A 16,417-nucleotide genomic window follows, 5' to 3' on the forward strand; every position below is an offset into this window, starting at 1 on the left:
TGGGTGGGAGATTGGACAGGATGTCTTCTGCATTCATTTTTAAATGCTAAAACATATAATTGTGGAAGAAAGGAGGGAAGAATAAATAAATAAGCAAACACTGGGGATACATAGGTTAAAAGAAGGAAAAGAAAACTACCTTTAAGAAGCTTACCATCTAGACAGACAGATGACCAATTCAGGGTAGTCTGTTCTCAGAGTCAAATGACCATTTGGCATTAAGTGCTGAAGAGTTCTGAGAAGGAAACGATTCAGTGTGTTCCTCCCAAATTTTAAAATGGAACCAATATATTTGATTAACACAGGACTGGAGAGAGTAGGACATAGACTGGGAGAAAGGCTGGGGACAAGTCAGCGTTGTGCTGGCCCTGTTACAGAGCAATGTGGAGGTCCACTTGATGGGAGCAGAGGGTGCTCCGAGAGTTATGGAAGGTGCTGGCAAAATAAGAATTAAGAGCCATCTGATGGAGAGCTTTGAATGTCTGTTTTTCTTGCATTTGTTGGAGTAAATCCTGAAGAATGTATATGAAAATTGAGAGGCTGGATGGAAGAAAAGGTAGTGAGGAAAACCACACCTTGTGATGGTAAACTTAATCTGAAATTTTGTATGCGTTGTCGTATCTAAAGGTCCAAAGTGCTAAGCCCACAGTAAGGAATGTTTAACAATTATTAGACTCCTGTTTTTACTCTCTTATCTCCAGTAGTCACTTGTTGGATATTTCGACTTCATTGAAGGCCTGAGTCATTAGTGCTTCTCACCACACTAGGAGCTATTTGAATTTGCTGATAAATATGTTTGTCATTATTTTACATTCTTATCATGGCTTAGATTTGGCTGATACTTTGACTTTCTAATATTTGCAATAAAGTATCAGCTCTTGGGCTTCCCTGGTGGCGCAGTGGTTGAGAGTCCGCCTGCCGATGCAGGGGACATGGGTTCGTGCCCCGGTCCGGGAGGAGCCCACATGCCGCGGAGCGGCTGGGCCCGTGAGCCATGGCCGCGGAGCCTGTGCTCCGCAGCGGGAGAGGCCACACCAATGAGAGGCCCACATATCGCAAAAAAAAAAAAAAAGTATCAGCTCTTGGGCTTCCCTGGTGGCGCAGTGGTTGAGAGGCCGCCTGCCGATGCAGGGGACAGGGGTTCGTGCCCCGGTCCGGGAGGAGCCCACATGCCGCGGAGCGGCTGGGCCCGTGAGCCATGGCCGCGGAGCCTGTGCTCCGCAGCGGGAGAGGCCACACCAATGAGAGGCCCACATATCGCAAAAAAAAAAAAAAAGTATCAGCTCTTGGGCTTCCCTGGTGGCGCAGTGGTTGAGAGGCCGCCTGCCGATGCAGGGGACAGGGGTTCGTGCCCCGGTCCGGGAGGAGCCCACATGCCGCGGAGCGGCTGGGCCCGTGAGCCATGGCCGCGGAGCCTGTGCTCCGCAGCGGGAGAGGCCACACCAATGAGAGGCCCACATATCGCAAAAAAAAAAAAAAAGTATCAGCTCTTGGGCTTCCCTGGTGGCGCAGTGGTTGAGAGGCCGCCTGCCGATGCAGGGGACAGGGGTTCGTGCCCCGGTCCGGGAGGAGCCCACATGCCGCGGAGCGGCTGGGCCCGTGAGCCATGGCCGCGGAGCCTGTGCTCCGCAGCGGGAGAGGCCACACCAATGAGAGGCCCACATATCGCAAAAAAAAAAAAAAAGTATCAGCTCTTGGGCTTCCCTGGTGGCGCAGTGGTTGAGAGGCCGCCTGCCGATGCAGGGGACAGGGGTTCGTGCCCCGGTCCGGGAGGAGCCCACATGCCGCGGAGCGGCTGGGCCCGTGAGCCATGGCCGCGGAGCCTGTGCTCCGCAGCGGGAGAGGCCACACCAATGAGAGGCCCACATATCGCAAAAAAAAAAAAAAAGTATCAGCTCTTGGGCTTCCCTGGTGGCGCAGTGGTTGAGAGGCCGCCTGCCGATGCAGGGGACAGGGGTTCGTGCCCCGGTCCGGGAGGAGCCCACATGCCGCGGAGCGGCTGGGCCCGTGAGCCATGGCCGCGGAGCCTGTGCTCCGCAGCGGGAGAGGCCACACCAATGAGAGGCCCACATATCGCAAAAAAAAAAAAAAAGTATCAGCTCTTGGGCTTCCCTGGTGGCGCAGTGGTTGAGAGGCCGCCTGCCGATGCAGGGGACAGGGGTTCGTGCCCCGGTCCGGGAGGAGCCCACATGCCGCGGAGCGGCTGGGCCCGTGAGCCATGGCCGCGGAGCCTGTGCTCCGCAGCGGGAGAGGCCACAACAATGAGAGGCCCACATATCGCAAAAAAAAAAAAAAAGTATCAGCTCTTATACCACATTTTTAGAGTGGTATATGTAATATTGTGAATTTGCTTTTTGTGTGTGTGGTTTTTTTTTTTTCTTTTTTTTGCAGTAGGCATTAGTTTCTATTCAATCATTACCCAAAAGAGCATATTAAGTGTATTTACATGTTGTATATTACAAGTTAAACAATTAATCTAAAATTAAATTATAGCCACTATTATCTCATTATTATGTATATTTATCTCACACACACAAAATAAACTACAGAAAGTAAGATTGATGCCCTAAACAGCATGATAATATATGCAAACATGTGGGATGACAGTGGATTGAGATCACGTACGTGGTTGAGAGATCTGTCAAAGATGAGGAGAACAAAAAATTGAGAAGTAACAGGGATGATGATTTAGAAAATAGAGTTGGTTCCATACATAGTTCCAGTTTCTAAATTTCAGGACCAAAGATTTATTGTTCTAGTAGTTCTCACAGTATTGTATCTCTAATATAATTATTTTTAAATATTAAGGCCTTGGAGTTTACAAGAAGTGTTATAGTAAAGCCTATAGAAATAATTATAAAATGTTTTGAAGATTGCATGAAGAGCCATAATCTTAACAGTTTTTTAGGAGTAGAATTACCAAAGGGGCACTGGAACTAAGGGTAGGGGGCGACATAATATAGTGCAGGGTTTTCAAAGTCTGCTCTGTTTGCACCACATGACACTTCAGTGGCTCCAGCAGAATTCCCACATCCCTACCCCTGCTTCAACCAGAGCAACTTGATTTAGTGTGAAATGCAGCATGATTCTTCTGGGTATGGAAGTGCCCTGAAGCAGATCCTATGAACCTACTTCCTCATCTGTTAAAAACCTTCCTTCAGGATTATAATTTTTTTTGTAATTTTTAATGAAAAATGCTTAGAACTTGTCACTATAGTAGATGATCATAAATGGTAACTACAGTAGTATCATGCTTATTACTGTTATTGCTATTATCACAATTACAGGCATATATTAGAACTTAATTTCAGTATCTTTACCCTAGAACACATTGCTCAGTCTCTGTTAATATGGTTACCTGCAAAATCACATATCTGTTCCCTAAATTATTATTAGCCTTCATTCTGCCTTAGCAAATTGAAATATTGGCTGTCTTCTAATCTTTTAAATTGTTTTCAGTAATTTATCCAGCCCATATATTTAGATTTCCTTTTAAGTCAATATAAAATTTGACTTCCTTAAGCACTTGATATTATAATGTTTATTTGACAGTTGAAATATTATGAAATTTGATCTAAAACACCTTTTTTAGCAAATAGGTAAATTACATTCTGCTGTATAACTGATAAACAAAATACAATCAGGCAAAGTTTATAAATATAACATCTGTAGCTTTTTAACTTTAACACTTTGAGTAAACTCCAAGTAATAAGTCTTTCAAGTATTACTGTGGCAGATTAATTGTCCTATTAGCATATCAGTAGTGCATGTGTAGGTAGATGTCAGTGTGTGTGTATCCATACAATACAATACATACAATACATAGCCTGTATTTAGTTGTTTTTTTTGTTTGTTTTTGTTTTTGTCTTTTTGCAGTACGCGGGCCTCTCACTGTTGTGGCCTCTCCCGTTGCGGAGCACAGGCTCCGGACGGACGCGCAGGCTCAGCAGCCATAGCTCACGGGCCCAGCCGCTCCGCGGCATGTGGGATCTTCCCGGACCGGGGCACGAACCCGTGTCCCCTGCATCGGCAGGCGGACTCTCAACCACTGCGCCACCAGGGAAGCCCTGTATTTAGTTTTAAAATAGCCAAAATGATCACCAGAATCAATGGTGTTGTTCTGCAGTGAGTTCTGAATAAATTGCTGCTGCTTGTGAAATCACCTACATCTTTGTTTAAATTTAGAAAGTTTTCTTATATGTTAAATACTTTATAGAAATGTATGAAATTGCTATCTATTGTGATCTTAGATAAACTCTTCTAGGGAAATCATTAAATACTCTCACCTGATCCTCTCCTTTTTACATGATTTTTGGTAATTATCAATATATTATGTAAAATAAAGGGAAAATAAATGAAAGGAAAGAGGAAGTATGTGGGATTAATTAGAAAGTCAGTGTTAGATATGAAAGAAGTATGCAAGAAATAGACATGCATAATTCAAAACTCATTTGTTGTCATGGATTTTATGTTAATGCTTAACATTTAGTATGCATAGCTTATGGGACTAGCTGTTTATAACAGCATTACTTTGGATATTCGTTTCCCCCCCTGCTGCTACAAGAAATTATTGAGCCCTCCCATCGTTCCTAATGACCAAAGTATGCCAGTAGGCATCTGCAGTGTTACCACTGATGACCTGTGTCAAATTATGCCTGTAAGTATAAAGTCGTTTAGCATCTTATCCCGTAATTCTAGATCATCTCTCTTCTACTGCAGTTTCTCTCCTCCTAACACTATTCTTATGTTTAAATATGGTTTCCCTCTACCTTTGTAACCCATCTCCTTTTTTGTCTAATTTTCTCCTTTCTTGTAGAGACACATAACCCGCTTTGCAGCACTTCTAAGTTCCTCTAACATAGTAGAACAGGCTTTGAGTCAGGGGCAGAGATTTGAATCCAGCCTCTGCCACGTATTAGCTCTGTGAATTTGGATAAGTTGTTTATGTTTCTGAGCTCTAATTTCCTTATGTGAACAATGGGATAGTAAAACTTCCATACTGGGAAGATTACATGAGATAATAAAGTACTTAGTACTTGATTGCTTCTGTGGATTCTTATTAACGTGTCGCTATGCAATATCGTTAACAACATCTGCAACACCATCCCTGAATAAAATTAATGAATTTCACAGGCCTGTCTCTGATAACATTCCTCAATTCAGAAATTAGATTTCCAATCATCAAGTTGAATCCAGTGCAAAAATGTAGTAGAAGAATGGATAGTATACACATCATACTGAAAATCCCCTACAGTAATAATGCTTTTTTACAGCTGGGTTTTGGTAGCCATTGGTTAGCAGAGAATTCCCCATAATATTCTTAGTAAGTACCTGGATGTGGATTAAGGGCCTGTTTAAATATCTCTGTGTCTGAACGGTCAAGTGAGTTTGGTGTAGGGTTGGAACCTTCCTATCAAAGTTGAGAAACCTCTCCAGAACCTGTGACTAATTAGAAAACCATTCTTCATGTGATATCAGACACATTTTTGGAAGTTGGTTTGGATTCTTTCAGATTGAGAGCCTAAATCTATATTTTTATAAGACTCAGTAGTTGGAAAAAATTGCAAAAGGTATAGAGCAGACTCTACTTAAGAAACTGAAAGATTTGCCCTATATAGTCTTGTATTTTGGCCACACACTACCTATGAGCCCTGGACGATTCAATTAATTTCCTTATTTGTGTAACAGTGGGAGTTATTGTTATATCTGTACACTGATATATATACTAGTTAGTATATTATATATATGTGTGTATATATATATATATATATATATATATATATATATACACTAACTGCTGAGCTACCTTCTCATTTAGATTTCTGTGATTTTTTTAGTCCCATATATGCAGTTTTTGTCAGATCTTTTACCAATAAATTTCCTAATTTTATTATTGGTTTTTACCAATAAATTGTCTAATTTTATGATTAAAGCTATTTGAATTTGACTCATTTAGATCCATGTTTTTTTAGTTAATTATAATGGATATTTTATGAATGACTATACCAATACGTTGTTTTATATTACGGAGCTGAAGGTGATGCTGAGTTAATTTCATGTTCTTATATTGCCTCTTTAATAGTGAATCAAGATTGTGCATATACTATGAGATCAACTGTAGAAAATACTGAGTCTCTATGCGTGCATGAATAAAGATTGAAAGGAAGCAAGAAAACTGCTGTGTTGGATAGTGGAATGTGGGGATTTTTTTTTTTAATTTAAAAATGGATTATCGATTATTGATGGCATCTATTAAAAATTAACACCTAATTCCCATTTCATATATGGTAAAATATATCGATAAAAAAGTTTTAAGTGCTTTTTTATTCAGTACTTTGTTTGCCATTTGTGTTTGTACACTATGTGTTTTAAGAAGAGTAAACAGGAAAGCAAAGAGAAACCTATAGTGATACATTTCTTAATTTAAACACAGTATCTGTGAATAAGGACAAAAAATACAGAAAGTAAGCAAAATATTCAATGGTGGAGCCTTCAATAAATATAGTGTTAATAGGCCAGTGCTTTTCGATGACCATGTTAATGAAAAAACTCCATTGGTTTTATAGAGACGGATCCATGACTCAAAGCATCAGAACTGTCCGGCAGCAGCAACAAATCTTCCCCACACAGCCTTGTGAAAATTACCCTTGAGGGTTTTAGTTGAGAATGGAGGAGAGGCTAAGTGTAACCTTGAATCAGGAACTGCAGTAGCTCTTTTCTTTTTGCTTAAGTCACTCTCAAATATGCTCTATTAAATAATACCAGGGTATTCAAACAGTGTGTAAAACCAGTAGTCTGTATCTTCACACACTCTTAATTTTACATTTACAAAATTATAAAGATGTTGAACTATATGAGTAATTAATATTTTAGAGATAACGTATTACAGTTAAGAGTCGAAGTACAGATAAACAACAACAACAACAAATCAACAGAAATTGGGTTTTGAAAATACAAAGGCTGAGAATAAAAGGCGCTACAGTCCTGAATAAAGCAGATCTGAGTATATAATTTTACTACCTAATTGACTTTGTATTTTATCATTAAAAATTTAATCTTTGAAAGAAGATGGTAAATACTTTCCATTAGATTCATCTACTAGTCCCTTGAATTGTTTAAAAAACTGCAAATCTCCCAATTATAATTTTCAGCATCCATAATTTTATTAATAATTGAAACAAATGATGAAAATCTTATCGGAACCTATGCCAGCCTAGATTTGTTTAAAATTTTCTTATTTTAATGGAATGGAAATTTTAATATGTAAAGTGTGTAAGATCATTCTAACCATGCTGTTCCTTATATTTTCTACTAATATTTAAAATAAAACTTTTTTTCATAAAATCTGAAATTTTTAAAAATACTGGCTTAGTTTTTTTATTTTTCAGTCTCTATTCAGGGAAATCATGAGTTACAATGTAGGAAAATATTTCCTCCAGTGTTCTCAAGTTGTTCTTGGGAGAGGAGGGCACCGTAACTGAAATGTAAAAACCACTTACAATGTATGAACTGTGTATTTTTATGTTTAAAAGATGAATCCTAAAACATCAACAGAGTTTTTTAAGAATATAAACTGAAAGTGAGAAATACTGCAAATTCATAGCAGTGAATTATGATGGAAACTGTGCTCTTAGCTCACTGAATAAGAATAGACCCCAGAATTATGCCTCTGTGGGTATAATTGGGTATTTTCCTTTATGTGACCTTTTCCAATAAATTTTTCCAAGCCTTTTACCTGGTAGAAATCATTAACCAGCATTTTGTGCCCTGGAAAAAAATATATCAAATATTATCATTATTTCAAAGTCTGAGTTTATCTACTCTATCTCACATGTAACTGAACTGTAGTAGACCTGCTTAACTATTTTGGGTAGTACTATTTGATTTAAAAACACAGATAACAGATTTCTCTTTATAGGAGCTGGCCCATGGATTAAGTGAACTCCTGTCATATGAAGGCAATGTTGAAGAAGATTTCTATTCAACATTTCAGGTATCCTTAAGGGCAAATAGCTTTCTGTTAACCAGGTATTTCATATATGAAAAATACCCTTTGTTACCATACACCCACCATTAGAAAAGACGAACAAGGGCTGATCAGTACATACCACCCCCTATCTTTTTTGTTTGTTTGTTTGTTTTGTTTTGTTTTTTGCCGTATGCGGGCCTCTCACTGTTGTGGCCTCTCCCGTTGCGGAACACAGGCTCCGGACGCGCAGGCCCAGTGGCCATGGCTCACGGGCCCAGCCGCTCCGCGGCATGTGGGATCTTCCCGGACCGGGGCACGAACCCGTGTCCACTGCATCGGCAGGTGGTCTCTCAACCACTGCGCCACCAGGGAAGCCCCACCACCCCCTATGTTAAAGGATCTTAACCTGATAAAGTAGAGATAAAGAGGCAGACACATATAGGTGAGCAGTCAAGGAAAGTGCTTAAAGAACATCAGCAAGGGTGAGGGTACTCTGCCAGGCACCTGGCCTATGCCCTTGACTCAGTTACTTTCTCAGAGCTTTTCAGCTTCTAACAACAAGCCCCTTCTGTCGCTTCAATGCAAGAAGTTAGAAGCAGAAGCTAATCGACCAGACCAAAACTCTCTCGTTTCCACTCCCCTGACAATAATCAGGAGGTGGAAATTACAGTAATCCACATGGCTCCAAAGACCTGAGTGCTTCCCTAAATGCCCGCGCAAATTTTGTTAACATCAGTAAAGCATTTAACTGTGTTCAAGAGGGTTAAGTCCCTACTTTTTTACCCCAAAATGCTTTCACGACTCTATTCTTAATACAAATATCACAAAAGCCTAGCCATTCTGTAGTTTGTATATTTAGAAGAGGGGGGGGGGAAGTTTTCTTTTTAAATTTTACAGACCTGTTCACTGAAGTCTGTTAATATATCAGCCATACCAATAAGTACGCTGTGTTGGAATCTCCCATCAGGTGTTTCAAGAAGAATTCGGAATAATTAAGTCCTATAATTTAAAGCCAGGTGGTGATAAAATTCCAGTTACCAATCAAAATAGGAAAGGTAAGTTAAAACACGATTTATTAATTAAAGTGCATTAGTGTTTGCCACTTACTTTTACTACTTAACAGATATAAAATTGTTTTCCAGAATATGTACAGCTTTATACTGACTTTCTTCTCAACAAATCCATCTATAAGCAGTTTGCTGCATTTTATTATGGATTTCATAGTGTGTGTGCTTCAAATGCCCTAATGGTGAGTTTAAAACTTCATGCTTTCACTTAGGTTTTGTAATACTATGATATTGACAAATAATTCCTTAAATATTTTAGTAGATAGGCTTTTAAAAGTTAAAAAAAAAAAGGTTTCTAGGTTTTTTTTTTGTCTTGAGGAAAATAATAAAGATTTTTTAACATCCTTATTGGAGTATAATTGCTTTACAAAGGTGTGTTAGTTTTTGCTTTATAACAAAGTGAATCAGCTACACATATACATATATCCCCATATCTCCTCCCTCTTGTGTCTCCCTCCCACCCTCCCTATCCCACCCCTCTAGGTGGTCACAAAGCAACAAGCTGATCTCCCTGTGCTATGCGGCTGCTTCCCACTTGCTATCTATTTTACATTTGGTAGTGTATATATGTCCACGCCACTCACCCACTTTGTCCCAGTTTACCCTTCTCCCTCCCCACGTCCTCAAGTCCATTCTCTATGTCTGTGTCTTTATTCCTGCCCTGCCTCTAGGTTCTTCAGAACCATTTTTTTTTCTTTTTTTAGATTCCATATATATGTGTTAGCATACGGTATTTGTTTTTCTCTTTCTGACTTACTTCACTCTGTATGACAGTCTGTAGGTCCATCCACCTCACTACAAATGACTCAATTTCATTTCTTTTTATGGCTGAGTAACATTCCATTGTATATATGTGCCATATCTTCTTTATCCATTCATCTGTCGATGGACACTTACGTTGTTTCCATGTCCTAACTATTGTAAACAGAGCTGCAGTGAACATTGTGGTACATGACTCTTTTTGAATTACGGTTTTCTCAGGGTATATGCCCAGTAGTGGGATTCCTGGGTCATATGGTAGTTCTATTTTTAGTTTTTTAAGGAACCTCCATACTGTTCTCCATAGTGGCTGTATCAATTTACATTCCTACCAACAGTGCAAGAGGGTTCCATTTTCTCCACACCCTCTCCAGCATTTATTGTTTGTAGATTTTTTGATGATGGCCATTCTGACTGGTGTGAGGTGATACCTCACTGTAGTTTTGATTTGCATTTCTCTAATGATTAGTGATGTTCAGCATCCTTTCATGTGTTTGTTGGCAATCTGTATATCTTCTTGGGAGAAATGTCTATTTAGGTCTCCTGCCCATTTTTGGATTGGGTTGTTTGTTTTTTGATATTGAACTGCATGAGCTGCTTGTATTATTTTGGAGATTTTGTCAGTTGCTTCATTTGCAAATATTTTCTCCCATTCTGAGGGGTGTCTTTTGGTCTTGTTTATGGTTTCCTTTGCTGTGCAAAAGCTTTTAAGTTTCATTAGGTCCCAATTGTTTATTTTTGTTTTTATTTCCATTTCTGTTGGAGGTGGCTCAAAAAGGATCTTGCTGTGATTTATGTCACAGAGTGTTCTGTCTGTGTTTTCCTCTAAGAGTTTCATAGTTTCTGGCCTTACGTTTAGGTCTTTAATCCTTTTTTTTTTTTTTTTTTTAATTGTGGTACGCAGGCCTCTCACTGTTGTGCCCTCTCCCGTTGGGGAGCACAGGCTCCAGACGTGCAGGCTCAGGGGCCATGGCTCACGGGGCCAGCCGCTCCACCACATGTGGGATCTTCCCGGACCGGGGCATGAACCCGTGTCCCCTGCATTGGTAGGCGGACTCTCAACCACTGCACCACCAGGGAAGCCCTTTAATCCATTTTGAGTTTATTTTTGTGTGTGGTATTAGGGAGTGTTCTAATTTCATTCTTTTACGTGTAGCTGTCCAGTTTTCCCAGCACGACTTATTGAAGAGGCTGTCCTTTCTCCATGATATATTCTTTCCTCCTTTATCAAAGATAAGGCAACCATATGTGCGTGGGTGTATCTCTGGTCTTTCTATCCTGTTCCATTGATCTGTGTTTCTGTTTTTGTGCCAGTACCATACTGTCTTGATTACTGTAGCTTTGTAGTATAGTCTGAAGTCAGGGAGCCTGATTCCTCCAGCTCCATTTTTCTTTCTCAAGATTACTTTGGCTATTCGGGGTCTTTTGTGTTTCCATACAAACTGTGAAATTCTTTGTTCTAGTTCTGTGAAAAAATGCCATTGGTAGTTTGATAGGGATTCCACTGAATCTGTAGATTGCTTTGGGGAGTATAGTCATTTTCACAATGTTGATTCTTCCAATCCAAGAACATGGAGGAAATCTCTCCATCTCTCCATCTCTCTATCTGTTTGTATCATCTTTAATTTCTTTCATCAATGTCTTACAGTTTTCTGCATACAGGTCTTTTGTGTCCTTAGGTAGGTTTATTCCTAGGTATTTTATTCTTTTTGTTGCAATGGTAAATGGGAGTGTTTCCTTAATCTCTCTTTCAGACTTTTTCATCATTAGTGTATAGGAATGCAAGAGACTTCTGTGCATTAATTTTGTATCCTGCAACTTTACCAAATTCATTGATTAGCTCTAGTAGTTTTCTGGTAGCATCTTTAGGATTCTCTATGTATAGTATCATGTCATCTGCAAACAGTGACAGTTTTACATCTTCTTTTCCGATTTGGGTTCCTTTTATTTCTTTTTCTTCCCTGATTGCTGTGGCTAAAACTTCCAAAACTATGTTGAATAATAGTGGTGAGAGTGGGCAGCCTTGTCTTGTTCCTGATCTTAGTGGAAATGCTTTCAGTTTTTCACCATTGAGAACGATGTTGGCTGTGAGTTTGTCATATATGGCCTTTAGTATGTTGAGGTAAGTTCCCTCTATGCCTACTTTCTGTAGGGTTTTTATCATAAAGAGGTGTCGATTTAAATATGACAAAGGATCTGAATACACATTTTTCCAAGTAAAATACACAAATGTTCAAGGGCATATGAAAAGATTCTGGATATCATTAGTCACCAAGGAGATGGAAATCAAAACCACAGTGAGATTCCACTTGAAAACAACAATTAGGATGGCTAAAATCAAAAAGTGAGGCAATAAGTTTTATCGAGGATACACAGAGAAATTTGATCTCTCATGTGGGGTGGAATGAAGATAAAATGGCAAAGCTGCTCTGGATAAAGGTCTGGGAGATCCTCAAATACTAAACCTAGAATTATCATATGACCCATCAATCCCACCTAGGTACACGCTCAAGAAAATGAAAACACATGTGTGATCAAAACTTATATATGAATTTTATAATAATGTGATTCATAGTAAGCAAAAGGGAGAAACATCCAAATGTCCATTAACAGGTGAATAGATAAACAACATGTTTTATCCAATCAGTAGAATATTATTCTGACATAAAACAAAGGAAATATTCATGCATAGTTGTCTCTTGAAGGAATTATGCTGAGTGAATGAAGTCCTTCAAGAGGCCATGTATAATTCTTTTAATATGAAAGAACAGAATATGGAATTGCAAAGTACAGTAGTGGTTTTCTAGGCTGGGGGATTGGAGGAGGATAAGAAGCTTAGCAATGAAAGCTAAAGGGCAGAGGAGTTTCTTTTTGAAGTAACAAAAATCGTCACAAATTGTGGTGATAATTGTATCTGCAAATATACTGAAACCATTAAAATGTACACTTAATGGATGACTTCTAAAGTATGTGCATTATATCTCCATAAAGCTGTTCAAATAAATCAATGCATGAAGTATTTTGCAATGTAAAAAAAAAAAAAAGAGGTGTTGAATTTTGTTGAAAGCTTTTTCCGCATCTATTGAGATGATCATATGGGTTTTGTCCTTCAGTTTGTTAATACGGTGTATCACATTGATTGATTTGCATATATTGAGGAATCCTTGCATTCCTGGAATAAATACCACTTGATCATGGTGTATGATCCTATCAATGTGCTGTTGGATTCTGTTTGCTAGTATTTTGTTGAGGATTTTTGCATCTATGTTCATCAGTGATATTGGCCTGTAGTTTTCTTTTTTTGTGATATCTTTGTTTGGTTTTGGTATCAGGGTGATGGTGGCCTCGTAGTATGAGTTTGGGAGTGTTCCTCCCTCTGCCATATTTTGGAAGAGTTTGAGAGGGATGAGTGTTAGCTCTTCTCTAAATGTTTGATAGAATTCGCCTGTGAAGCCATCTGGTCCTGGGCTTTTGTTTGTTGGAAGATTTTTAATCACAGTTTCAATTTCAGTGTTTGTGATTGGTCTGTTCATATTTTCTATTTCTTCCTGATTCAGTCTTGGCAGTTTGTGCATTTCTAAGAATTTGTGACTCACGGGCCCAGCCGCTCCGCGGCATGTGGGATCCTCCCGGACCGGGGCACGAACCCATGTCCCCTGCATCGGCAAGCAGACTCTCAACCACTGCGCCGCCAGGGAAGCCCTGGAAGATTTTTAATCACAGTTTCTATTTCAGTGCTTGTGATTGGTCTGTTTATATTTTCTATTTCTTCCTCGTTCAGTCTCGGAAGGTTGTGCTTTTCTAAGAATTTGTCCATTTCTTCCAGGTTGTCCATTTTATTGGCATATAATTGCTTGTAGTAATCTCTCATGATCCTTTGTGTTTCTGCAGTGTCAGTTGTTACTTCTCCTTTTTCATTTCTAATTCTATTGATTTGAGTCTTCTCCCTTTTTTTCTTGATGAATCTGGCTAATGGTTTATCAATTTTGTTTATCTTCTCAAAGAACCAGCTTTTAGTTTTATTGATCTTTGCTATCATTTCCTTCATTTCTTTTTCGTTTATTTCTGATCTGACCTTTATGATTTCTTTCCTCCTGCTAACTTTGGGGATTTTTTGTTCTTCTTTCTCTAATTACTTTGGTATAAGGTTAGGTTGTTTATTTGAGATGTCTCTTGTTTTTTAATGTAGGATTGTATTGATATAAACTTCCCTCTAAGAACTGCTTTTGCTGCATCCCATATGTTTTGGGTCACCGTGTTTTCATTGTCATTTGGTTCTAGGTATTTTTGTATTTCCTCCTTGATTTCTTCAGTGATCTCTTGGTTATTTAGTAGTGTATTGTCTAGCCTCCATGTGTTTGTATTTTTTACAGTTTTTTTCCTGTAATTGACATAGATTGCATTGTGGTCAGAAAAGATACTTGATACGATTTCAATTTTCTTAAATTTACCAAAGCTTGATTTGTGACCCAAGATATGATCTATCCTGGAGAATGTTCCATGAGCACTTGAGAAGAAAGTGTATTCTGTTGTTTTTGGATGGAATGTACTATATCAATTAAGTCCATCTTGTTTAATGTATCATTTAAAGCTTGTGTTTCCTTATTTATTTTCATTTTGGATGATCTGACCATTGTGAAAGTGTGGTGTTAAAGTTCCCTACTATTATTGTGTTACTGTCGATTTCCCTTTTATGGCTGTTAACATTTGCCTTATGTATTGAGGTGCTCCTGTGTTGGGTGCATAAATATTTACAAGTGTTATATCTTCTCCTTGGATTCATCCCTTGATCGTTATGTAGTGTCCTTCTTTGTCTCTTGTAATAGTCTTTATTTTAGTGTCTATTTTGTCTGATATGAAAATTGCTACTCCAGCTTTCATTTGATTTCCATTTGCATGGAATATCTTTTTCCATCCCCTCACTTTCAGTCTGTATGTGTCCCTAGGTGTGAAGTGGGTCTCTTGTAGACAGCATATATACAGGTGTTGTTTTTGTATCCATTCAGCCAGTCTGTGTCTTTTGGTTGGAGCATTTAATCCATTTACATTTAAGGTAATTATCGATATATATGTTCCCATTCCCATTTTCTTATTTGTTTTGGGTTTGTTATTGGAGGTCTTTTCCTTCTCTTGTGTTTCCCACTTAGAGAAGTTCCTTTATCATTTGTTGTTGAGCTGCTTTGGTGATGCTGAATTCTCTTAGCTTTTGCTTGTCTGTAAAGCTTTTAATTTCTCTGTCAAATCTGAATGAGATCCTTGCTGGGTAGAGTAATCTTGGTTGTAGGTTTTTGCCTTTCATCACTTTAAATATGTCCTGCCACTCCCTTCTGGCTTGCAGAGTTTCTGCTGAAAGATCAGCTGTTAACCTTATTGGGATTCCCTTGTATGTTATTTGTTGCTTTTCCCTTGCTTCTTTTAATATTTTTTCTTTGTTTTTAATTTTTGTTCGTTTGATTAATATGTGTCTTGGCATGTTTCTTCTTGGATTTATCCTGTATGGGACTTTTTGCACTTCCTGGATTTGACTGACTATTTCCTTTCCCATGTTAGGGAAGTTTTCAACTATAATTTCTTCAAATAGTTTCTCAGATCCTTTCTTTTTCTCTTCTTCTGGGGCCCCTATAATTCAGATGTTGGTGCATTTAATATTGTCCCAGAGGTCTCTGAGGCTGTCCTCAATTCTTTTCATTCTTTTTTCTTTTTTCTGCTCTGCAGTAGTTATTTCCACTATTTTATCTTCCGGATCACTTATCCATTCTTCTGCCTCAGTTATTCTCCTGTTGCTTCCTTCGAGAGAATTTGTAATTTTGTTTATTGTGTTGTTCATCATTGTTTGTTTGCTTTTTAGTTCTTCTAGGTCTTGTTAAACATTTCTTGTATTTTCTCCATTCTGTTTCCAAGATTTTGGATCATGTTTATCATTACTCTGAATTCTTTTTCAGGTAGACTGCCTATTTCCTCTTCATTTAAACGCTCTTCTGGTGGGTTTTTAACTTTCTCCTTCATCTGCTGTGTATTTCTCTGTCTTCTCATTTTGCTTAACTTCCTGTGTTTGGTGTCTCCTTTTCGCAGCTGCACATTTGTAGTTCCCATTGTTTTTGGTGTCTGCCCCCAGTGGCTGAGGTTGGTTCAGTGAGTTGTGTAGGCTTCCTGGTGGAGGGAACCGGTGCTTGTGTTCTGGTGGATGAGGCTGGATCTTCTTTCTGGTGGGCAGGACCACATCCAGTGGTGTGTTTTGGGGTGTCTGTGACTTTATTATGATTTTAGGCAGCCTCTCTGCTAATGGGTGAGGTTGTGTTCCTGTCTTGCTAGTTGTTTGGCATAGGGTGTCCAGCACTGTAGCTTGCTGGTCGTTGAGTGGAGCTGGGTGTTAGCGTTGAGATAGAGATTTCTGGGAGAGCTTTTGCCATTTGATATTACGTGGAGCCGGGAGGTCTCTGGTGGACCAGTGTCCTGAGCTCAGCTCTCCCACCTCAGAGACTCAGACCTGATACCCGACCAGAGCACCAAGACCCTGTCAGCCGCATGGTTATAGATAGTTAGTTCCACAGGGCTTCCCTGGTGGCGCAGTGGTTGAGAGTCCGCCTGCCAATGCAGGGGACGCGGGTTCGTGCCCCAGTCT

The 16,417-nt window shown here is 39.2% G+C and overlaps 1 protein-coding gene across 2 annotated transcripts in view; it reads left to right on the plus strand.

Moving 5' to 3' along the window:
• Positions 1-16,417, plus strand: part of HECTD2 (HECT domain E3 ubiquitin protein ligase 2) — an 80,704-nt gene that overhangs the window by 60,276 nt on the left and 4,011 nt on the right. For both annotated transcript variants that reach the window (XM_007471550.1, XM_007471549.1), the window contains exons 15-18: positions 4,499-4,657; positions 7,919-7,993; positions 8,937-9,024; positions 9,112-9,218. In XM_007471550.1, coding sequence (XP_007471612.1) covers positions 4,499-4,657; positions 7,919-7,993; positions 8,937-9,024; positions 9,112-9,218 — 429 coding nt within the window. The remainder of the gene's footprint in view (positions 1-4,498; positions 4,658-7,918; positions 7,994-8,936; positions 9,025-9,111; positions 9,219-16,417) is intronic.

Source organism: Lipotes vexillifer, unplaced genomic scaffold, assembly GCF_000442215.2.
Source record: "Lipotes vexillifer unplaced genomic scaffold, Lipotes_vexillifer_v1.1 scaffold325, whole genome shotgun sequence".
In the NCBI taxonomy this organism is placed as follows: Eukaryota; Metazoa; Chordata; class Mammalia; order Artiodactyla; family Lipotidae; genus Lipotes; species Lipotes vexillifer.